This window comes from Lynx canadensis, chromosome A2 (genome assembly GCF_007474595.2).
Source record: "Lynx canadensis isolate LIC74 chromosome A2, mLynCan4.pri.v2, whole genome shotgun sequence".
Taxonomy (NCBI): Eukaryota; Metazoa; Chordata; class Mammalia; order Carnivora; family Felidae; genus Lynx; species Lynx canadensis.
In genome coordinates this window covers 76,151,501-76,176,964 of record NC_044304.2, presented here as the reverse complement: position 1 = coordinate 76,176,964, position 25,464 = coordinate 76,151,501, and the positions used below count along the sequence as shown (strand labels likewise).

Genomic DNA, 25,464 nt, shown 5'->3' with positions numbered 1-25,464 from the left:
ATTACATTTTGAATTCTATGCATTTTACTCACGATAGAGTGATAGTTTCATACATAGCGCAAATCCAAATAAAAATCAAATACAGGACAAGCTAGCACATGCCATCCAGATTTATTCCATTCTAGTGTTAGAGACATTGACTTATTTTAACTCCATTTGCTTAAATTTATTTTACTGTATTGTGGTAAGAACATTTAATATGAGATCTACCTTCTTTTTTTTTTTTAAGTTTATTTATTTATTTTGAGAGTGAGAGAGAGAGAGCACAAGCAGAGAAGAAGCAGAGAGGGAGAGGGAGAGAGAGAATCCCAAGCAGGCTCCACACTGCTAATGGGTAGCCTGACGTGCGACTGGATCTCACAAACCATGAGATCATGACCTGAGCTGAAATCAAGAGTTGGATGCCCAACCGACTGAGCCACGCGGGCACCCTGAGATCTACCTTCTTAACACACTTGTAAGTGTGCAATACGTTATCCTTGACTTACGTGTAATGTAAGGCAGAACTCTAGAACGTATTCATCTTGCTTCACTGGAACTTTATGCCCACTGATTAGTAACACTTTTCCCCTTGTCCCCCAGCCCCTAGCAAGTCATTTCACATTTAGTTTCGCTTGACTGAAATGATGATTAGTAAATAGAATACTTATTTAGGTTTGTGCTTGCCATATGTAACAAATTATTTTTAGGTTATGAAAGAGAAAGGAAGGCAAGAGGAAAGGTTTCTCAAGCCAGAGGCGATTTCTCTGCTTCCCCCTTTCTATTCCACGTGGAACAGCATTGCCTGGGCCCAGCTCAGATCTCTGGCAAGGACCGGGCTCGGGACGGGGAGGCAGGCAGGACTGACCATTTCTGTTTCCCACGTTCAGCACAGCTCCTCAGGTTTACTTGTCAGAAGCCAGAAAAGAAGGCACAGGTGACTTCGTACGTCCCCTCTGCCTAACTGTAGCAAGCAGCGTATTTATTTTCTCGCTCAACAATCTCATTTTTAATGGCAACAACTTGATCTTCCAACTCTTTCAGCTGGTCAGCTTTTTCTTGTCTACTCAGATTCAAATCTTGGATCTTCTTTTCTAAATCTGAAACAAGAAAATGAAGTACAGGATGTATTTGGTTTTGGTCTGGTTTGGAATTGGATACCTGCCTTATACCTCACACAGGGATTTACGGGTCTCTTAAAGATGTATTTAGCTTTGCGTTTTGATTCCACGGACAAAACGTTTATTTTCACCAGACTTCTTGAGGTTTTCACACAAATCAGGGCAGAAAAGTTGATATTTTTGTCTAAAAAGTAGTTTCTATCTAATGGCATTTATCAATGTCAGTCTAAAGCGAGTTAGAATTCATTAGAAATGAAAAGACAAATGATGACCCTTGACTGGATTTGGTGCATATTTCCAAATGTTTGTTCTTGCTGTTTTAACTTCACTTTTTTTTTTTTTAATTTTAATGTTTATTTTCGAGAGTGAGAGAGACAGAGGGTGAGTGGGGGAGGGGCAGAGAGCGAGGGAGACAGAGAATCGGAAGCAGACCCCAGGCTCTGAGCTGTCAGCACAGAGCCCCAAATGGGGCTGGAACTCACAAACCGTGAGATCGTGACCTGAGCCGAAGTCAGGTGCTCAACTGACTGAACCACCCAGGCGCCCCTGATGAGGAACTTCTTAAAGAAGGAAAATAAATGTCCTGCTTCACCTGGACAGATCACACCTGGGTGATCGGGTGGCTTGGGGGAATTGTCACACTAGCCTGGAGCGTGTGTCTAGAGGAAGGAACCGGAGTGCTGAAGACATCTGAAATGTGGGTGTTTTTTGTCATCCTGAGGAAACAGAATGAAACCAGCAAGTGAAAGTTCCAGGAAGGAAGATTTTGTCTGATTTATAAAGAACTTTCTAGCAGTCGCAGCTGTTCAAAGAAAGAGCTGTTATGGAAGGTGGCGAGCATTCTGTCTCTAGAAACTTAAATACAGGTCACTTGGGAATGAAAAGGAGATCGAGCACTGGAAGGGGATTTGTTCTAAAAGGAGAAAAGCCCCCTGTGTTTCCGCCACATAAGTGAGTGAGGCTATGCGGGTTACTCCTCGTTTGCCTGACCACATCCATTCTCCGTCCTGCTCTGTCCTGGAAAGCTGGCCTCAGTGGGTGACATCATCCGGCTCCCTTGATCTCTGGGTCTCATTCACACTTGGCCCTGGACAGTTCTGGGAAGTGATGGGAGGGGGAGGGGGCGGGCGAGCAGACGGTCCCTGTGGAGAAGCAGGCTTCTGGCAGTTTCTGCATCTGTCCACCCAGCCTGCAAAGGTGGCCCCCCCCGCCTCTGGCTCCAGCCTTCATAGAGCTACTTCAGGGCTCTGGCCCTCCTGCTTCCCCTGCCCCTTCAGGCCCAGGGACACTGATGGCTTCTCATTGCCGCCTGTCACCAGGTACCTCCACACCCTTAGCAGATTCTCTGAATTCCTGGGTGGTTTTTAGAGTTCCTTCTATCAAGAAGCAGAGGCTATCTGCCCTCCCCCCTCAAACCAGGTCCAGCACTGCATGTTGTTTTGACCAGTATGAAGGGAAAGAAACGTACAGGACCACAGGGGCCTTGCAGTTTCTGTGCTCATTCTCATGGAATTCAATACAAGCGGCCGTAAGGCAGCCTGGGATAAAAGACCCTGGAGAAAACGGTCCAGCATCTCAGTCAAGCCCGGCCCCGGGCAGACCAGCCAGCTGACCCAGGAGCTGAGAGCACCTGCTTGAAGAACTCAGGACAGACCCACAGAACGGCCACCCAGAAAGCCACAGAAAAACAATGCACGGCTGCTGTGTTAAGCCCTTAAATTTGGGAGTGCTTTGTTACACAACAAATAGATAACAGAGCCCACTCTGTTTATAAGTATGCGATCCAGGGGCATCTGGGTGGCTCAGTCAGTTAAGCATCTGATTTCAGCTCAGGTCATGGTCTTGCGGTTCATGACTTTGAGCCCCGTGTCGGGCTCTGTGCTGACAGCTCAGACAGAGCCTGGAGCCTGCTTCAGATTCTGTGTCTCCCTCTCTCTCTGCCCTTCCCCCACTCATGCTCTGTCTCTCTCTCTCTCAGAAATAAATAAACATTTAAAATATATATATATGTATACATATATATATGTATACATATATATATATATATATATATATATATATATATATATGATCCAGAATTCTATCCAGGTGTGCTTCCTATTTCTCGCTGGGACCCTGAATGACACAAAAGACTATAGAGGGACCCTGGCTGTGGACTGGGGTCCATTCTCACTCAACCTTGACCCTGCCAACGTAAATAAGGGCTCCCTTCTGGGGTCCCATGGGCACTTCTTCCTAACAGGTACGACAAGAGCACAGCTGTTGGGGTTCAGACCCTTCTCGAGTGGCAGAATCAGGAAGGTGTCCAAACCAATGTCTTCTTTTCCTACCTTGTTGAGCTGTCAGAACAGCTCTCAAAACAGAGCCAAGAAAGTGGAGTGTGTTATTTTAGACTTCTCTTAGAAGGCCCTTAACTTCTCTTCCAAGCGAATTTCAAAAACTGTTGAGAGTTTGAGGCTATGGGAATACGTGGAAACAGTTTGGGCCTCAATATAAAACACAAGACAGAAAATGTTCCTCCCACGTTTTTGCTCCTACAGTAAGGACCAAGTTGTGTGAATACCAGCAACTGATTTTCATGGTATTGCTTATGGAGGGCACAATAAAAACCGCTCTGTCTTTTTGACTCTTTCCTAGTTAATTTCTTCTCAAAATTGTTAGGAAAATATGGAAAGTGAAAACTGTGTAAATTACATAAACGTAAAAGATGTAAATTATATAAACAATTACATTAATAGAAAAAGTAGCGTTTTCCTCTTTACTCTCCCCCTCCCCAGAGGTAACAGGGTGGGATGTATTTTTCCTGACTTTGGCCCACACCAATGGTGTGTTCTCATTTTTTTCCCTGTCATAGTGGGAATATAAGTGATTCTAAGGCCAAAGACTCATTTTATAACAAAGAAGCATTATACAGGAGGAGTCTCGGTTGTTTGAACATTTTGAGAGTTATTTACATTCCAAATGAATATGATTCACTTTAAAGTTTTGGAGACAATACAAATACAACCAAAAGTGAAACTAGACCACTCATCATTTGGTATTTCTTGATGATTTAGAAGCAGTTAAGGGCATGATGACTGCCTAGAAAAACCATGAGTACAAGTTGTGGGGGAAGAAGATTCTGATGAACTTTCTGACTGTATGCATTCTATATTTACTACACTTTGTGCGCATCTAAATGTCCATTTTTGATCAAAATCCTTGTCTGGACTACGATTCCTTCTGGAATGCTGCCTACAGATCTCTATAGGATGACCAGTGCCTTGGGGTCTAGATCATATGGACTCCAAAACAGTTATTTGCATGAGAGGAGAAAATAGGAAGCATAGGTTAGGACGGGGTGTTTCAAGTTTCTCAACATCCACACTACTGATTCTCTGGGTAAAATAATTGTTCACTGTGGGGCTGTCCTGTGCATCATGGAATGTTTACCTGTGCCCCTGGCCCCCATCCACTAGATGCCGGTGGAACCCCCTAGGTGTGACAAGCAGAAATGTTTTCAGACGTTTTTGTCCCCAGGGAAGGAGATAAAATCACCCTGGGTTGAGAAACAGTGGGTTCGGAAAAGGGCATTTCAGGTTGACCAAAGGCCATGCCAGTTTGTTCTGATGAACACAGAAATGGAGGCTCGATGATACCCTTTGAAGTAAAACCATGCAAGTGGCTTGTTACACTGCGGTCCCCAAGGCACTGACCCAATTCCTCCTTCCTTTCCTCAGTGGACTCATATGTGGTTGAACTGTGTCATGATCAATTGGTATACATTCTACCAGGAAGGTGCGGCACTCTGTTATTGTCACATTGGTGGAGCATGTGATAGAATAGATAGAACTCCCATATAATCCAGCAATCCCCTTTCTGGGTATCTCTCTGAAGGAAATGAAATCCGTATCTCAAAGAGGATATTTGCATTCCCATGTTCATTGCAGCATTATTCACAATAAATAAAATATGGAAACAACCTGAGTGTCCATCAGTGAATGAAGAAAATGTGTGTGTGTGTGTGTGTGTGTGTGTGTGTAATTCAGCCATAAAAAAAGAAGGAAATTCTGCCATTTGCAACAACATAGATGAACCCGGAGGACATTATGCTAAGTGAAAATAAGCTGGAGAGAGAAAGACAAATACTATATGATCTCACTCATAGATTCATGTGGAATCCAAAAAAAAAAAAAAAAAAAAAAAAAAAAGCTGAACTCCTAGAAGCAGAGAGAATGGTGGCTGCCAGGGTCTGGTGGGTTGGGGAAATGGGGAGAGCTTGGTAAAAGGGTTCAGTTTTAAGATGAAAACGTCTGGGGATCGCATGTTCAGTGTGGCGCTGTCTAGTTAATAATATTCTATTGCATATATGAGTAGATGTTAAACATTCTTACCATAAAAAGTATGCGGGCTGCTGTTGATTAACGTAATTGTGGTGATCATTTTACAACATATATGCCCATCAAATTGTCGCAGTGTACACTTTAAATATAGACAATTTCACCTTCCACTTAGACCTCCAGAAAGCTACAAAAAAGGAAGAAATACCTGCTATTCTTCTTATCTTGTCTTCTGTATCTGTGGCCAGTTTTTCTGCCGCCTCTTTTAGCTGTTCCACTTTATCTAATGTTACCTTTGTCAGTCCTGTAGCACTTGTCTTATGCTGAAGAGCAGCATATTGGTTGTTTAGCTCTGCAAACTCCTATAACAGAGAAACGCTCCCATCACCAGAAAATATTTATAAAGCGTGTATACGGGTGTGATATTTGCCTGATACCGTTCACAAAAGGTGCAAGTGGAAACCATGATCTGATCAATATGCTGGAGTCACCCTGATATTTCCAACAGGGCTTTTATTTGCAATGTTTTTTTTTAGACTGAAAAAAATCCTCAGCTTTAGCTAATTAAACATAAAACTCCTTGGTTACAAAATAGCAATGTTAATTCCATGTTAAGGCAATGATTTAGGAAGCACCGATTGTTTGTGCTAAACTAGCTAAGGTGAGAGATACAGAGGACAGAACTGACGCAATCCTGCCTTTGACAAATCTTTGGTTTAGCTGGATCAGACAGCTGCCTGTACAGGATGAAGGGCAGAGTGAGTGGCAAAGATTTAGTAGCAACAATACATTATTTGGCTGGCAAATACGTAAGAGAGAAATGAGGCAGGAAGCGAAGTATATATGTGTTAGTGTCCAGAGCTCCCTCAGTGTTAGAATGGACATCTCGGGGCGCCTGGGTGGCGCAGTCGGTTAAGCGTCCGACTTCAGCCAGGTCACGATCTCGCAGTCCGGGAGTTCGAGCCCCGCGTCGGGCTCTGGGCTGATGGCTCAGAGCCTGGAGCCTGTTTCCGATTCTGTGTCTCCCTCTCTCTCTGCCCCTCCCCCGTTCATGCTCTGTCTCTCTCTGTCCCAAAAATAAATAAACGTTGAAAAAAAAAAAAAAGAATGGACATCTCTGGGGTCAGCCCGCGTGGCTGACAGTCTAGAATGTTAAATAGATGAGAGAAGGCCAGGAAGGGGCTATGGAGATGGGGAGGGGGTGGGCGGGAAGTACCTTTCTCCACTTCTGTTCATAGAAAGTGTGCTCAAGTCCCAAGTGGGGGGCGGGCCGGGGGGGGGGGTGACCCTGCCCATTAGAAATTAAAAGCAAGAGAACCGACTAATTGTAAAAACACTTGAACATCTTTCCTTTGTGTAAGCTACTCTATTAATGCAGCCGACCAGAGATATCCTGCTAAGAAAATGAGTTGATAGTTTCTTTCAGCAAACTAGATTAGTAGGGTATTTTCCACAACTGTTTAATTAACTCACTCTGACTTTTGTAACATGATCTATTCTCTTTGGCAGGTGACTTTCACTTGTTTTCATTATAGGTTATGTGATTTATCTAGAGTAAAGGGTAAATACGCCCAAGATAGACCCACGGCACAGACTGTGAATGTTTGGAAGGGAGGGAAAAATAGACCAGGCAACCACTAGAAGTACTAGGAGGAGTAGATGGGGGGAGGAAACACTCCTAGGACGGTCAAAGGACGTTTGTCTTCCCCGGAGACAGCCCTCCGCTGCAGAAGAGCCTTCATGCCCATGGGAATCCCGACTAACACACACCACTGAGCAGGGTCCAGCACTAACGGAACTGCTGACAAATGGCACCATGAGGTGGGGTTAAAGGATTATCTTTCAAAGAAGCACTGTCTGCTCTTCGTGGCACTGGTGGGGCTACTGACCTGTTCGAGGCCCCCAGCCTGGCGTTGGGCCGATGCAGCCTGAGCTCTCACGCGGGCCGCTCGCCCCCTGTTCCTTTGCAACGTGGTCCGCAGCTGGAAGAGTCTAGCTTCCAGCACCGACTGCTGCTTTGCTGAGTCCAGCTTGTTCTCGGTGTCCTTGGCTTCCTTTCCAGCCTGTTGTCGATTGAAAGACCAGAAAGGAGAAAGTCTCTTCGTGTAACAAACCACACAAAGACAAATGATCGAATTATGCCCTTCAGAAAATAAGCTAGGTGTGAAGGGAAAGTAAATCATTCCTTCAGTTTTTCAGTTCCACCCAAAACAAAGTTGTAATAAAATATTCCTAGACATACGCGCGGGCGTGAAAGCAAATATGACCCTTATCTACGCACTTTCCAGCCCGTTTAAGAATAAAGCGCTTGCCAGTGAGTGAAGACCCTCATCCCATCCCTTCTGTCCCCCTAAAGGGAACCACTCTCCTGAATCTAATATGCGTCACTCCGTGTATTTCTACATGCTTTTTTACTATTACAAAGTCGGTATTTTTAACACCTGCGGTATTTCTTTTTTTTTTAACTGTATGCAAATAAATGATACTGTCTCTTTCTGCACCTTAAATTTTTAATTCAAAGTTATGCTTGTATACTTCATCTTGGCTAGTTTGCATAGCTCTTGTTTATTCCGTTTTAGCAATTTAAAGCATTCCATCGTTCGGATATACAATTGATATTCCTATTCTCCGGTTATTTATTGCAGGTGGCTTCTAATTTTTTTCCCCCTTACAAACAATAATGAACATCTTATACTTGTTTCTTATTTCCGTGACTACATTTGTCATATATAGAAGTCAAATCTGACTGGTCATCTGTTATATCCTTTTTATTTATTTATTTTTTTAGAGTGAGAGAGCGTGAGTCGGGGAGAGGGGAGGAGAGAGAGTCTTACGCAGGCTTCATGCTCAGCCCGGGGCTCAATCCCACGACCCTGGGATCATGACCTAAGCCGAAATTAAAAATTAAGAGTTGGATGCTCAACCGACTGAGCCGCCCAGACGCCCCTGTTATCTCTTGTATCTCATTCTTTGGTCGTCCTTTCATGCCTTCTTTGATTTTCTCAAGCATAATAAACATTATGATTTTGTATTCTGTATCCAATGATGGTATATCCCCAGTCTCTTGTGTTCTGATTCTGTTGTTTACTATTTCTGATGACTCTTGCTTGAGGCAGGCAATTTGTTCTTTTATGTGTTTGGGGAGAATTTTTTTGAGTCTTGGTTTTAAGGTGAATTCCCTTGTTTGTCTCTGCCAGGCATCTGAGGGCAGCCCAGGACCACCTTAAGGGACATTTTCAGCTTGGGTTGTGGGGGGCCACACAGGTAGTGTGAATCTGACCCTCAAATTCCTGTGAAAGCCAGCTTGGGGGTAGAAATTCTTAGTCAAGACTTTCCTTCGCTACAGCCCCAGTGTCTTACTGGGGCTGCCCTCCCAGGATGTGTGTGTGTGTTGGGGGGGAGGGGTTTAACATTTCACTGAGAATTTTGCCTTTCCATTTGGGGTCTTATTCTCTCCTTGTATGGGCTTTGTTTTCTGTCTCTTCTGCCTGGTGAGCATTAAGACCAACAGCTCTCATGCACCAGGGGTTGGCAGATACACTCTGCCCGCCGTCAGGTTCATGCTTTATTACCTCTCTGGCGTCAGACTTCCCTGTCACTGTTGGCCTCTGAAGAGTTCATCCATTTCTTACTAATTCAGCTGTGTATTAAAATTTAAAAAAAAATCCTACGCAACATTTTGGGTATTTTTCTACTAGGAGGGCTCCTTGGGGTCCCGGATGCACCATATTTGTAGAAATAGAAGTCCCTTGTTGTGCCCTTGGACACACGAGGAAATTTTTCTAGAGTACAAATCTACGGACTGTTTCCGTAAAGGACCAGATAGTAAACGTTGTGTGCTCTGTCGTTCATAAAGTCTTTATTACAACTATGCAACTCTGTGCCACGGTAGCACAAAAGCAGCCACCGACAGTGTGTGGCTGTATTCCACTAAGACTTCATGATTTGGGATAAAAAAAACAAAAACAAAAACAACAGTTAGTGAGCCCATTTGGCCCGTGGGCTCTATTTCGCCATCCCCTGTTCTAGAGTATATGCCTCGAAGGGGAAATCCTGGAGGCCTTCTTTGGTTTCTCTGCTGCCCAATATTTGCAACCGGTTCATATCCAACCCTTTTACTTCCTGGTGCACTGCTTCCTGTTCTGTCTGTTTCTGCTTTTCTTTTCAAATTGCATGTATTTACCTATAAAACCCGGCTGCAGAACAGAGACCGAGGAAGCAGCATTCTATGGAGAAGGGAATAGACTGGAGAGTGGTGACTTGGAGGAAGACACTTCACACAGCTTGGGACTAGGTCCTGTCCTGTCCTCCAACTGCTAGGTTCCTCTCCTGGATCCATTCTGTGGGTTAAACCGTGGCTTTGCACCCTGTCCCGTGCTCTGGACAGGACGCTTTCTTTAGGGTAAGATATTCTTTCAGTCTTAGGATAGTCTGATGAGCTCTCATGCAAAACCTGGCAGTTACAAAACCCTGGCAACAATCAGCTTTATTTCTTTGCCTCGTGAGCTTTCGCAAGTCTATGGCTTTCCCTGGAATCAGAAGGGATTAAACTCCGGCCTCAAATCTACCTTTAATAGGCTGCGTGACCTTAGGCAGGTCACTTAACCTCCCTAAGTCTCAGTTTCCTCATTTATAAGCAGACAGTAGCACCTGCTTCTTCCCCCGGGAGGTGTCAAGAATGAATGAAGTGATACTGTGAGAGCTCCATAGAACATTGGGGTGCCTGGATGGCTCAGTTGGTTGAGCATCTGACTTCGGCTCAGGTCATGATCTCACGGTTTGTGAGTTCAAGTCCTGCACTGGGCTCTCTACTCTCAGCACAGAGCCCATGTCAGATCCTCTGTCCTTCTCTTTCTGTCCCTCCCCAGCTCACGCTCTCTCTCTCTCAAAAATAAAACATTAAAAAAAAAGAACATCAATTAAATGCATAAAACCACCATCATTTTATTTTATCCTAAAATCATCCCATCAGAAGGGTTAGGCAAGCATCACATTGGCACACAAAAAAACCATGCTGTGTCCACATTCAAAATTTTTTTCAGGTTAGTTTCAAAGAGGGTACAGAAATACCTGCACAGTGTTCTTTTTAATTTTTGTTATCTCTGCAGTCAGCTGTGTGATGGCAGAATTTATCCGTCCTTGGGTGGTTTGAACTTGTTGCAATCTATTCAGCGTTTTGTCAAGATTTAATAGAACATTTGCTGCTTTTCTAAGGTAAGATATTAATGTGTCAGATTAGATAAATATACAATTATTCATTTATTTCACCTTGGGAGTTCATTGGACTCAACGGAAAAACTTGGCTGAATTATTTATAAAGTAAATTTAAATTACTCTTAAGCAAGGCAAAGTGCAGAAATCTTTATTTTGAGAAATAGGTATTACATGCCAATAAGAATGCACATATACACATATCAAATAGATACGGATTTCGGCAGATATGGAAATCAATGACACAGGCCTTGTTCCTTCTCGATCTGTCATAACCAGAGAGGCTTGAGGACTCTCACTGCCCAGCTTTGAACAAAATAACTCTCCTCAGCCAATTCCAGTTCCCTGGTTTGTCAAACTTAAGCACTACTCTCTAAATCCTTACCGGAGTGGGGGTGGGATAGTCAAGAGACTCCACAGACAGCAAAGAGAACTAAAAGCCCTACGTTTTCAGGCTGTGTTTATTTAGGTTTATTTAAGCTTCACTGACATCCTAGCTTCCAGGGGCCCAGTCAGAGGTTAAAATCACAAGCATTCCAAGTGATAGTCTGTTTTACAGAAATAAGCTCACCTCTAGTCAACAGTCAGCAGATACTTAGATCTGTGGGCTCAGAAGCACCTTGGGAAGAATGTACCAAGCGAGTGGAATATCAGATAGACCTTTGCAGAGGCAGAATCACAAGTGCGTGTGGAACAGCAAGAAAAACTGACTTGCAAAACATCCGCCTTCCCCATGCAACCCCACCTCTCCTAGTGGAATCTCTCACTCACTTTTTTAAAAAAAAGGCTATTTTTTAAAAACAGTTTTGGGTTCACAGCAAAATTAAGCAGAAGGTCCAGAGAGGTCCCTTATGCCCCCTGCCCCTCTCCCACACCCCCCCGCGGGCACAGCCTCCCCAGTTATCAACATCCCTGCCAGGCTGGTACATTTGTTAGCATTGATGAACCCACATGGACACATCATAGACACTGAAGTCCATAGTTTACATTGGGGCTCACTCCTGGTGGTGTCCCTTCTGTGAGTTTGGACAAACGTACAATGCCATGTATTCATCATTATAGTGTCGTACGGCATATTTTTACTGTCCTAAAATTTCTCTCTGCTCCACCTTTTTTTTTTTCATTCCTCCCCTCAACCCCTGGCAACTACTCATCTTTTTCACTGTCTCCACAGTTTTTGCCTTTTCCAGAATGTCCTTTGGTTGAACCACACAATATGTAGGCTTCCCTTTCTATAACTTCTTTCTCTACAGTTACAGGAGGGGCTCAGGAAAGTTCTCCTAACACTCCCTGACCACCATATCTTTTTATTATATTCTTTTTCCTTCAGATTTTAGAGAGAGAAACAGAGTGTGCACACATGTGGGGGGGAGGGGACAGAGAGAGAGAGAGAGATTGAATCTTAAGCAGGCTTCACACTCAGTGCAGAGCCCAACATGGGACTTGAGCCCATGACCCTGGGATCATGACCTGAGCCGAAATCAAGGGTCGGATGCTCAACTGACTGAGCCACCAAGGCGCCCCTCTTTTTCCTTTAGGTTTTCAATGTAACTGCTTATTAAATTTAGAAAATATGAAAAATTAGAAGAAGAAGAAGAAGAAGAAGAAGAAGAAGAAGAAGAAGAAGAAGAAGAAGGAGGAGGAGGAGGAAGAGGAAGAAGAAGGAGGAGGAGGAGGAGAGGAGGGAGGGGTGGAGGGAGAGAGAGGGGAGGAGGGAGAGAGGGGAAGGAGAGAGGGGAGGAGGGAGGGGTGGAAGAGGAGGAGGAGGTAGAAACACAAAACAAAGAAAAAATTATATCAGGAAGGGAAAATTTACCACTAATCCTACCACCTTTTAAAATAGAAGCGTAGTCCAGTATTTTTATCCTACATTTTTTTTCCTTTCATGATGGAGGTCCTCTTCAGTGTATAAGCTCCTATCTTCTTCTTTTTTTTTTTTTTTTTTAATTTTTTTTCAACGTTTATTTATTTTTGGGACAGAGAGAGACAGAGCACGAACGGGGGAGGGGCAGAGAGAGAGGGAGACACAGAATCGGAAACAGGCTCCAGGCTCTGAGCCATCAGCCCAGAGCCTGACGCGGGGCTCGAACTCACGGACCGCGAGATCGTGACCTGGCTGAAGTCGGACGCTTAACCGACTGCGCCACCCAGGCGCCCCACTCCTATCTTCTTCTTAAAAGCATTAGCATTATACTCCAAGAATCTCTGCATATTATCAAGAATCTTTCTCAGCATCATGTTTAATAGCCAAGTGATTATACTGCAGTTACTTAATCTTCCTAGTTTTAAATATTAACCCTGGAAGGGGCTGGGCTTACACCTGAGTCTGGTACACTTCATTTACACAAGTGGGTGTGGAGACAGTGAAGGCAGCTCAGGTCTCAACCACAGGACAACCAAAAATGGTGGTGGATACTGATGATGTCGCCACTGTCCAAGTGACTCCATGACTCTGACCCACACCACCCCACGCTCATAAAAACATCAAGAGGTCTTTTCCTTTTCACTTGGCGAGGTCAACAAGGACAAGGGGAAGCAAGAGTTAATTGACTCTGCGTCCTCTCTCTCTACTTTTACTCCTGTGTTACTCCTGGGGCACTAGTTAGTGTTCCTTTCTTCTATCCCTCGCCACCATATCTTTTTAGTGTGGTCTTTTTAAAAAAAATTTAGATCTTCAAGGTACTGTCTATTATGGTAAATTTAGAAAGTCCCAGACATAGGTAAACAAGAAAGGGAAAATACACCGATATTCCCACCACTTGTTAAGAAACTGGCATATAACTAGTCTGTGACGTTTATTGGCATGAAGAGGTACCAGATCACTGGAAGGGCATTCTGACTCTATGGAAGGCAAATGGAAAATATGTATGCTCGCCCATTGCCTCCCAATTGCCCAGCTTCCTGAGACACCTGCAAAGGGCTTAGCCCTCACTGTGGGCATTGAACTACTGGAGGGTAATTTCATTTGGACGTTAAGTAACTCCTCACGCAAATATTTTGCAGATGGTCTTTTAGCAGATGGTCTGTGAGAGCAGGAATGGGATTATTAATGTGGTACTTACTCAGCTCCTTTTGCTTTCACCAAAACCTTTCGGGCTTCGTCTGCCGCTTTATTTAGCCTGCCCGCATCTGTTCTGTTGTCCTCACAGAGCTGCGTCAGTTTTCGTATCTTGTCAAGTTCACGGGTTAGATTTTGTGATGCTATTGGTAGATGGATGTCAAGTACACGATTTGCAACCTTCTCTATGTCCTCCGGAGGCACATTTTCCTCTTAAATAAGAAGGTGGGTTTTAGGTCATTGTGTCTCCTTATTCAACACTGAACCTTATAAATACAAGCACAACGAACTCTAAGTCAAATGTACTTGCACTTGATTATGTGTCCCTAGAATAGAGGGATTAGAGTGCCTATGTCCCCATGGATTCTTCTTCATCCTCAGTTTCCCCTTCTCTCTGAATACACACTGCACAAATGATTGTTGGAAAAATGAAAAACTACAGACTTGGAATATTGTGTACGTTCCGCAAAACATCCTCCCAAGAACTATTTAAGCACCGATTCAAAAGCAATTAAAATGTTCAGATGCCTGTCATTAAGATTCAGATACAGTGGGGGTGCCTCGGTGGGTCAGTTGGCTACGCATCCAACTATGGCTTAAGTCATGATCTCATGGTTTGTGAGTTTGAGCCCCGCATCAGGCTGTCTGCTGTCAGCACAGAGCCCACTTTGGATCCTCTGTTCCCCTCTCTCTCTGCCCCTCCCCTGCTCACACTCCCTCAAAAATAAATCAACTTAAAAAGAGAAGATTCAAATACAGTGAATGAGGTATCGGGGAAGCACCAGGTTTGGACTCCACAAAACTCGATTCTAATTCTCCATGACCTTAAAAAGGCACACAGTGGTTGCCCATCTCTATAACTGGGCACCACCAAAGTCCTATTTTGAGAAGGCGATGTGACAGTACAGGGGCAAGTACCGGATGAATAACATATTATAAAGAAACTGTTACATGCACCCATGCCCTGCTTTTCAGGACAATAAAATTGGCCTTCCCTGAGAACTGCAGCGTAAGATCGGCCATTAGGGTTCAGGGTGACAGCTTTTTGTGACTCTCTGGCTCCTTACTGAGGCAGAATGCTGCATCCCACATTGGGAGTTGGAGCTCTAATCCTCAAGGGGTTTACCATCAAGTGGGGGAATCTAAGCCGTTCCATACAAATACCGATCACATACGAACAGAAGCAATAAACATAAGATGAAATGATATGCGGCCCAGAGGGAGGGGAAAATATTTCAGGAAGAACCTTAAAAAGGCACATAAACTGAGCCTAGAGGACAGCGAGATTATACTCGGGGAAATGTGGGGTGAAGGCAGGGGTCAGAGCATTCTAAATTGAGGGAACCGCCAAAGCCAAAGCTTGGGAGCAATGATCAGATCACTCACTGTTGGCAGGAGAGTGGAGTCTAAATGGGGGTGGGAGGGACCGGAAGTCCCCAAGGGCTGGGAGCAGGACACAGGAACCTCTCAATGTAAGGCTAAGGAACGTGGACTTTCTTCTGGAGACAGTGGGCACCACAGACAGCTTTTAGCTTTTGAGTGACATGATATGAGTATATATCCTTTTGGCAATCATTTTTGCTTTAGCTGTTTTGTCTAATATAAAAGGAATGTTTTACTTCCTGTCATGCTTTTGGAAAAAAAAAAAGCGACAATTTGGTGAATAAATTCAAATCATACTTTAAACAGAATGTACTGTGCTCGGGGAGCTGGCTCTTGTAAGAAATAGTATTTCCTTTTATAAAAAAAAAGTTCTAGTAAGTGAATTTCGTTGAACCGCATATCTGTCATCAAACATTTATTAGCATTTATCATGAGAGCATAAATTCAAAATTTTCATATGGGACTTCATTAATAGGGAATTCAGACCACAAGGAAAATATTAAGAGGGTCAAGAATAGCTAAATAGCGTAGGCACCATGCAATTTAATAATACTTTCATTTGGGTTTTATGGAAAAGAGAGAAGAAATTGGTGAGTGAAGGGTATTGCTTCCCAGTGACCAAGGGTCTTGGGGCCCAGATCAGGGAAGTTTCTTTCATGGAATAGGATTTCTCCCTTTGCCTAATTTTTGTTGTAATAATCTGGACACAGTTTTGTTTTTCATTTCCTTAGCGTAATTAAACTTTTTTTTAAAATTAGAAATGTTGGGGCGCCTGGGTGGCGCAGTCGGTTAAGCGTCCGACTTCAGCCAGGTCACGATCTCATGGTCTGTGAGTTCGAGCCCCGCGTCAGGCTCTGGGCTGACGGCTCAGAGCCTGGAGCCTGTTTCCGATTCTGTGTCTCCCTCTCTCTCTGCCCCTCCCCCGTTCATGCTCTGTCTCTCTCTGTCCCAAAAATAAATAAACGTTGAAAAAAAAAAATTTAAAAAAAAAAAAAAAAAAAAAAAAATTAGAAATGTATTCAGCAGCGATGAGAAATACCACTGGTAAGGAAGTAGGCTCTATGACCCAGGGAATGAGGTGGAAGGCAGTTGAATTTGCCTTCAGAACCGTCACTGGGGCCCAGAGGTGTATTAGTGCACCATTGTCACACTATGGGTCTGGCAGTTCGGTTTAGTTTTGGTTTTCGTGCCTGGATTGACCCGTGTCTGTAGAAACAGCTAACGCATTCCTCAATCCCACCAGTTCCTGGATCTGTGTCTGGTCGATAGCAATCCATCTAGCTAACTCACAGCAAATTTGTTTTTGAACGATCATCCAGGGGACCATTGCACCCCCATTTATTTTTACGGATTATTTTGATTATTTTCACCGATTATTTGTACTGCCTAATTTTGTTCTTATTTCAAAAATCAGGACTAGGGCTGCTAATCTGATATCTAGAAACACTGAGATGGAAAAAATAATTGGCCACAGGGGTCTCTTACAAATATTAAACAGATGAACAAAGTGGTTGCAAAGATTGTAACAGACATCCCAGTTGTCAGTTAATTCACGTGAGGTGCATTAAATTATTGAATCTGGAAGATGGTTGATAGAGAAGAAAGCCTCTTAAGATTAATTCTGTGTAGAGTTGTATCCGAACTGCATTACTTGCAGAGTGCGAGGTTTTAGGTCAATTTTCAGTTGTACCATGCGATTTTTTTATCTTCAACTAATAATTCTCTATAGTTTAAAATAATCTCCTAAAAAATAAAATAAAATACACTTCTCCCCAAATAAGGTACAATGAGGGATAAAAATCATAATTATAATAATAATGAGTCACAAATAGTTCCTTTTGGTCAGTCACAGAGAACCATTATGAAACTTGGAAAATAGTCCATAACAGATATAATACAGTCTGTCAGCAGAGAAAATCATGTCAGATTTTCCTAACATTAGGGAATCTGATAGAATCATTACAGTAGACTTTTTTCTTTAACAAAACATATAACTTTAAACACCGAGTTCGTTGCTTGAAATTTTAACTAAAAACTAGATTTTTAAAAATTTTTTATTACTAAATTGCTCTTATACAGAGAGCCATATGTTTTTGGTGCAGAGGTACTATTTTGGGATTATTTTCATTAAGAAATTTTAAATCAAGGAGTACATCATGTTTCCGACTTATGCATTTCATTCCCACTAAATGTAATTTGGAATTGGTTGTGCTGTTTGAGTATACATTAAATTTAAAAAAAAAAGGAAAAGGAAAAGAAACCAAAAACTAGTCCCCATATATACACACATACATATATAATTATATATGTATGTGTGTATATATATATATATATATATATATATTTTTTTTATTACCTGACAAAAACTTTTTCAGTCGTTTGATTAAAAGACTCATTTTTTCTTCTTCAGATTCACTTTGGTTTTTCATATTCCTCAGTTTCTCACTCAGCTGTAAGGCATTGTTTTTGGAGACTTCTGCCAGTTTGCTTACATTTTTGAGCTGGAATAAGGAAAGAACAACAAGGGAAAAAATACAACAGTTCCGCACATTGTGTAACGTTTAATTACTTAGCTGACCCAAATGAAATTCACTAAAAACAAAATAGAAGTCTAGATAATGAAACAAAAGATTTATTTTAAAGGATTCCTTTTATGGAAACCAATTTGACAATAAATTTCATATATTGAAAAAAATAAAAAACAATAAAAGGTGATATTATTTGTTTTCATTATCATGTTTTCTTAATAACGTGAATTTATCTGGTGGCGCCTGGCTGGCTCAGTTGGTAGAGCCCACAGCCCTTGATCCTGGGGTTGTGAGTTCAAGCCTCAGGTTGGATGTAGAGGTTACTTACAAAATAAAATCTTAAAAAGAAAAAATAATGTGATTTCTCTCTGAAAACATTACTAGTGAGCAACATTATTATTTGAAAACAATATTGACCTAGTACTAATGACTTTGTCTGACACAAATGTAAAACTCAAATGCTGTTTTCATGAGACTTTTGCATTCTATATCATCAGCAAGTCACTTAGGACTCCTTTCAGTGGCCATTATGCTTAATAAACTGAGCATTTTCTTTTAGGTAAGTTCAAATAGTTACTCTTCTCAACACTCCTCAAGTTCAAATAACGTACTTTCTTTAAAAGCTAAAAAGAAAGCATTCCTCCTTTTAATAAATGAGTTTGAACTCAGAGCAGGCTACAAAGAAAAATCCCCAACACTTTGTACACTTGGTGGAGAAATGATAGGTCTAAAAGGCTTGCCCCCCCCCCCCCAGAAGTGCAAATTCTTAATTATGTGATTTGAGAAAGGTCCTGGGCTTTTCTTGAGATTCCAACAAATTAGAGAAAGAGGAAAAAAAACAAAAACAAAAACAAAACAACAGAAAGCAATAGGACAATATCACCAGCAAGCTGAGCTGTACTGAATAAATTAATTGTGACAGAAGTAGGGCTAATTAGGATCAAACACAATTAGGAAAAAAAAATCTCCCTTTATTTCCCCACAAAAGGAGCCAGCTTAATTTGAGCCGTTGGATTTTTGTGGAAAAGGATTTAATTGCAGTCATTGGCAAATGATGAAAGAGAAAAGAAATATTTCCATGATTAAAAAAGATATGTATCTTCACTTTGTGGAGAGCTATTCCTTAATTCTCTAGAACTTTGAAAACCTTGAAATGGTCAGCTATTGCTAAGAGAGATCTTAAAAGTTCCCATCACGAGAAAAATATGTAACTATGTGAGGTGTTGGATGTCAATCAGAGTTACTGTGTTAATCGTTTTGCAATATATACATCTATCAAACCATATGTCATACACCTAAAACTAATACAATGTTATGTGTCAATTGTATCTCAATAAAAATAAATAAATAAAATGGTTAGCAGTAAGAAAGAATGCATAGGAGTAAAACGAGAATTCCAGAAATAAACGCTCTGGACGGGAAAACACCAAAGTATAGAGATGGAATCTTGTGTGGATTAGTCGATGCTGTTTTCAGAAAGAAAGAGACTGCTAAATTACTTCACTCTTAAAACATCTCTCTGCAATCCATCTCCTGTCACAATTGACTCCTGAGAATTCTCTCACAATCTTTTCTGGCACTCTTCCCCCTTCTAATCAAGAGGAAAATAGCACACCATTTTATCAACACGAAACCCCTGCCCCAATCCTTTTCAGTTCTCCATGTATGTGCTGATTAAGCCAGATTCTGCTAAAACACACTTCAAGGGCTTTTTTTTTAATTATTATTTTTTTAACGTTTATTTATTTTTGAGAGAGACAGGCACGAATGGGAGGGTGGCAGAGAGAGAGGGAGACACAGAATCCAAAGCAAGATCCAGGCTCCGAGCTGTCAGCACAGAGCCTGATGCGAGGCTTGAACCCACGAACTGTGAGATCACGACCTGAGCCAAAGATGGTCACTTAACTGACTGAGCCACCCAGGTGCCCTCAGGGGCTATCTTTTAAAAGTAAAAGCTGAACACAGGGCTTATATAAACGGGGTGAGATTTCTATGATTTTGAGAAGGGGCAGTAAAGTGTAATAGTTTAATTAAGGTGTAATAATTACATTAAACAATTGAAGATTATTTTAACCACCAGGATGTAGCACCAGGATTTGTATTTGTTAGTTCACTGCTGTGTTCCCAACACCTAGATAAATGTCTCGCACATAATAGGTACTCAGTGAACATTTGTTAAAGAATGATGAACAGCATATAAGTGAAAACTATATAGCAATGCAGAATTAGACTATGTAAACACAAATTTTCAACATTTAGGATGTGCAGGGATATCCTCCGGCTTGGCTCATCGGAGGCTTATTCCAGAACTTGGGATTCTGGAGCATGTGGAGCAAGGGCTTAGGGTGAGCTGGGGCTCAGGTTCATGCAGGTGAGGCTCAAGAAGGAGTCTGTTGTTCTGTGTGTGTGTGTGTGTGTGTGTGTGTGTGTGTGTACGTGCAAGAGCACGTGTATGTGTGTGTATGCACACTCATCTCACGCACACACACGCACACACACACACAGCTTAGCCTTGGCTCTCAGTCCATTCTCAGGCTTGCTCCTCTGTCCTTCTGTCGATTCTGAGACCCAGAAGTAATTGTGTTCACTTCCTTTTTTGTGTTTTTCAGGAGCTGGTGTCTGTTGCTTACAAACAGGAATGCTAACTGGTATAATATTTAACTTATATTGTAAAAAAAAAATTCAGCTCTTTGATTTTTCTCTTCATCAAAGACTCTATGTACATCGTCAAAAACGGACCAAATGAGGCCACACATCGTCATCTTGTTTACAAGATGAATCCAATGTACTCACAGAATACCTAAAATTGCATTCATCATCTCAAGATGAACATAATGCATTCACAAAAAGAAACCTAAAGAAAACTAAGCAATTAAATATTACTCTCATTTACCAACACGACCAGAAAAATAAATGAAGGGGCGCCTGGGTGGCGCAGTCGGTTAAGCGTCCGACTTCAGCCAGGTCACGATCTCGCGGTCCGTGAGTTCGAGCCCCGCATCGGGCTCTGGGCTGATGGCTCAGAGCCTGGAGCCTGCTTCTGATTCTGTGTCTCCCTCTCTCTCTGCCCCTTGCCCGTTCATGCTCTGTCTCTCTCTGTCCCAAAAACAAATGAACGTTGAAAAAAAAAATTAAAAAAAATATTTTTGGGGACACCTGGGTGGCTCAGTCAGTTAAGCGTCTGACTTTGGCTCAAGTCATAATCTCACAGTCCATGAGCTCGAGCCCCGCATTTGGCTCTGTGCCGACAGCTCAGAGCCTGGAGCCTGCTTTGGATTCTGTGTCTCCCTCTCTCTCTGCCCCTCCCCCACTCACACACACACACTCTCTCTCTCAAGAATAAGTAAACATTAAAAAAAAAAAAGTTTTTAAATAAAGTAAAATATTTTCTAAAATTAAATTCCAGGGATGCCTGGGTGTCTCGGTTGGTTAAGTGTCAGACTCTTGATCTTGGCTCAGGTCATGATCTTGCGGACTGTGAGACTGAGTCCCACATAGGGCTCTGTGCTGACAGTAAGGAGCCAGCTTGGACTCACTCTCTCTCTTCTCTCTCTGCCCCTCCCTTGCTTGTGTGCTCTCTCAAATAAACAAATATTTAAAAAAGTGTTTCAAATGAACTTCGAACATTAAAATTTGCATATTTAGTAGAATTTCAAATATACCCTTGAATTTATAAAATTTTTTCTTTACCTTGAGGGATCTATAGTTTTCAAAACTTTAAGGCTAGAAGTCTTCACATTTCTACGTAGTATTTGCTATAAAAGAGAAAATTCCACACAGGTCTATGTCCTACAAGCATATACTTCTTTGTCACACACACACAATATACACACATACATAAAAAATATATTTACACATGTACAGATAATACATACATAATAGAAAATACATCAATATTCACACGTACTTCTAAATGTACATTTACATCCACACTCATCTGTCTTTTTAATCCTATCTTTCCAAGCATATGAACACCTAATATTTAGAAGCTGTCCTTTCCCTTAAATGGCAGTTTTAAAAATTTCAAACAGTTTGCTTGTCTCTTTTGACTGCTACAGCTTTACAAGTAGAACAAGAGAAGACATATTTACCTGATTCTTCCAACCTTGAACCTGGTCGCTCAAATTATGAATCACAGACTCTGCTTCCTGAGCTTGCTGGAGCGCATGGCCGGAGAGGGTCCAGGAGCCACGGCAGCTGGGGTCCCCACAGGATGGAAGCATGCACGGCATGTCCCCTGGTACCCCACACACCTCACAGGAGAAATGATTTATGTTGAAAAGCAACATATTGGCAGAGTTTTTTCTAATGCCACTGGGTCACTGAGGCAAAGCACTGCTCTATGCATACGTGTTTCTTCAGCAGTGGTTCATGGATACAACCCAGTAAATGTTTCTAGGTACCTAAATATCTGAATCTTTTGTTATCAGCATTGTGTCAATCAATGCCATTTTTATGCTGAGAGTTTTGGGGGAAAACAGTCAAATACCTAGCATTTCTCACTAATTTCATTTTTTTAAATAAAAATTACCTTTTACTTAGAGTGGGAGGAGGAAATGATCATAATCTGTACCACTGTGGAAATAGCAAATAATTAAGTAAACATAAAACACTAAAATCAAGCCACAGTCTTACTCTGAATTTTCTCAAACTTTGACCTAGGATATAAAAAGTAAAATATAAATAAATGTATTTATATTGTTTCTATCTTATAGAACAGAGCGTATATATGTTATTTATATTTACACACTTGTAAAACATAAATAAGAAAATAAAATGTAAGACGGGGACATACAACTGAAGAGATCTGTATACCAAGTAGAAACTACAAACACTTTTACGACACCATCATGAATATTTACCTTTTCAATCAGTATTTGGATATCCGGGACTGTAATCTGCTTTAATTTTTCCAATGACAAGTTTTCTTTTGAGCTTAGCGTATCAAACATGCTATGTAAGTCATTCCTGGTTTTTTCAGAGTTTTTTATGATAGAAGTGGTTTCGGTAATTTTCTTTTCAGCAGATGATGACCTCTGATAATGCTTCTTGATAGTCTCTGAGGGATCTATATTAATGCAAATTGAGGTCAGATAAATTTTGCAAAGACAAATGCAATTATATGCTGGTTATCAAGACCGTCCTTCCACAGTTTGACCATGGGCTTGGTCTCAAAGGTCAATACAAAAATTTGCCATCCTCTTCCTTGAATTTCCACCCAATGGGGAAGGATAAGAGATAGTGAAACAGATATCCATAGAATAGGTACACAGCACTGAGGTTGATCTTGCAGACATGGGTGTGAGTGTTGGCTTTACCTTTAACCAGTCTGAGTCTGTCCTGGAGCAAATCCGTCAACTGCTTAGATTGTGTTTGTTTGATGGTAATTTGTGAGGATTAAGTGAAATAATACCAGAACACTCCGTAAAGTGTTCCGCAAATGTATTAGCTATGTATTAATTAGTACCTAACCCTGACATGAGAAACCAACCCGGTTTACCTAACCATATGGAACAGGAGTTGCCGAATTTGTCCCAGAAAGGGCCAGGGAATGTTTTAGGCTTGCTGGCCACCGCGTGTCTGTCACAACTTTTCACCTCTGCCACTGTAGAGTGAAACGGCCACAAGCAATATGTCAACAAACAGGTGAGGCTGTCTCCTAACGAAACTTCACTTTGACCCCTGACGTTGAGGCCGATGGCAACGGCTCTCGTGGCGGAGTCCTTTCTACGTGCCTGCACTTCCTGTCAGTGTTCTTTCTTCCTCTTCACAGAACACTGTGAGGTCGCACTGGTGTGATCCCCCCCCCCCCCCATGTTACAAGTGAGAAGATGAGGCTCTGATGAGGTAAGTTATTTGTCTGAGGTCTCGCTGACAGTAAGAGAGAACATCAGGATGTGAAGCCAGGTGGTTTGATTCCAGAAACTATGTTCTTAAGCACGTCCCTGTATTTTCCATACTTACCGTAAAATACAAATTCATGAAAGGGATATGGTACGTTTTACTGCAAATGACAGTGTAGCAGGACTTGAAATTATAACTCTTTATTTTAGGAACATTGAGGGGCAGGGTCCTGATCTTGACCCCCTACACAACCATAATTTGGGCATGAGACAACCACACCTTCCTATTGCTTGAGATGCTTTTCTGCCTTTATTTCTCTGGCAAACTTTATCTTCATTTGTGAACTCCAAGTCAGAGGTCGCCTACTTCCCAGAGCCTTTCCCAGTAAACCCAGCGAGAATTAATTCTGTTCCCCCCTGCTCTGTTCCCAGCGTGGCTTTAAGATGCTGTAATACAGTCTTGTCGCTGTTTGGGGCTGCTTCCATGCCTGTCCTCCCCACTAGACCGGAGTAACTCAGGGCAAGAACTCGCCCTTCTCCCTGCCCCATCTCTACTGCCCTGCACACGGTCAGGTGTCCCGAGGAAGCTTCAGGAATTGCTGCTGGATTGTGAGCTTGAGAGGATTAACCTGGGGGCAGTGTTCTCCTATTTGGCTCCGGTGACCGCGGAGGCATTTTCTTTTTGAAATTGTACTGAAATAGAGCTCAGGGTGATTTTGCTACATTTCAAAACATTCTGGGAAAGGTCCAGAAGCTTCATAAAATTGCCAGGAGTCCACAGTAGAAAAAAGGTCCAGACTACCTTTATCCGGCATGTTCCGGACAGAGGCCGCTCCGCTGGCCGGGTCCTGGGCAGGTGACCACAAGGCACAGAGCCCTGACTCTGGGGGACACTGGGAGGGGCTGAGCAGGCTTCAGTTTCCCCTGAGATGGACACTGTCCTCACAGCCTAATCTACACTCTGTCTCTCTGTCTGCGTGTGGATTCCTAGATGCCAGTCCAGATCTTTCGTGCCATCAACGGTTCTGAGGTGGCAATCTGGATGGCGACAGTTGAAATGTCCTTTCTCTGAGTCTCACGGTTCTTCCTTTGACTCTGAGGGAAGAGCCAAGGCTTTCTGGGCATCACTGATGTCTGTGGAGGGACAAGTTGGTTTTGGAACATCAGGGTCTAGTTCTAAAGCTGGCACCCCCTCCACTCTGGGGGCAACCTCTGGGAACTCCCACAGGGCTCAGGCTTGAGGTGCTGGGGCTTGGTCTGCTTGCTTTGCAACAGGGTGAGATGATCGCGAGTGGCCTGACTTCCACAACAGCTGTCCTGAGTTGGGAAATTACCCCCCCCCCCCACGCACGCCCTCCTCCCCCACCCCCGCCCTCGCCAGAGTATACGTGTCCCAGCAATCCACTGATGCATTTTCAATCCTTTCAATGGGCACCTTCTTCCAGATAGGAATCAGACCAAATCCCTTACTCTTCAGAGAGTTTATTGAGCACCATCCGTATTTACTTCACTAAATTTAGACCTTCCATGAGGGTCATGATTCTCTTTCAGGTGGAGATCAGATGAAAACCTGGAGCATGCAGGCAGGGTAAGGAGACGCCCCCGACGACTTTGCCTTGAGATGTGCTTCGTGCACATTTTCTCTTTGCCTCTCCATTAGGTGGGTTAGGGGAGCGGGCGTTCAGGGCTGCCTCTCCCATTAGTGACAAGTTATCTGTTTCTAGATGTAAAATGGGGATCTCATCAGAGATCAGGACATGAACTAATCCAAGTTTTGCTTTTGTGTTCCATTTTGCCTCCAAGTCAATCTTGGCTCTGGCGTGGTTCCCGTTCATTTTAACAGCATAAAATGAATTAAGGGCTTTTAGTACATTACAAGACTCCAAATCTCTACAAAGGTCTTACGAGAAACGTTCGCTGAAGTCCTTTTGGCCTCATATGCCTTTGCCTTTCTGGTTGCTGGAAATGGAGTATCACACATTGCTAGCTCTACTCATTTTCAGCAAATGCTACCCAAGCTCT

General features: G+C 42.5%; 1 protein-coding gene and 1 long non-coding RNA gene across 2 annotated transcripts in view; one reads left to right on the top strand and one right to left on the bottom strand.

Moving 5' to 3' along the window:
- Positions 1 to 287: 287 nt before the first annotated feature.
- LAMB4 (laminin subunit beta 4) overlaps positions 288 to 25,464 on the bottom strand; it is a 99,717-nt gene continuing 74,540 nt past the window's right edge. The window contains exons 26-33 of the mRNA XM_030307756.1: positions 22,462 to 22,667; positions 21,691 to 21,852; positions 17,428 to 17,572; positions 13,693 to 13,900; positions 10,490 to 10,628; positions 7,309 to 7,482; positions 5,628 to 5,781; positions 288 to 1,079 (exon numbers count right to left, since the gene is read on the bottom strand). Coding sequence (XP_030163616.1) covers positions 940 to 1,079; positions 5,628 to 5,781; positions 7,309 to 7,482; positions 10,490 to 10,628; positions 13,693 to 13,900; positions 17,428 to 17,572; positions 21,691 to 21,852; positions 22,462 to 22,667 — 1,328 coding nt within the window. The 3' untranslated portion in view covers positions 288 to 939. The remainder of the gene's footprint in view (positions 1,080 to 5,627; positions 5,782 to 7,308; positions 7,483 to 10,489; positions 10,629 to 13,692; positions 13,901 to 17,427; positions 17,573 to 21,690; positions 21,853 to 22,461; positions 22,668 to 25,464) is intronic.
- On the top strand, positions 10,573 to 21,759 carry LOC115508761. The gene is made up of 3 exons (XR_003967106.1): positions 10,573 to 10,633; positions 20,209 to 20,247; positions 21,658 to 21,759. It is a non-coding gene; the product is annotated as an uncharacterized LOC115508761 (long non-coding RNA).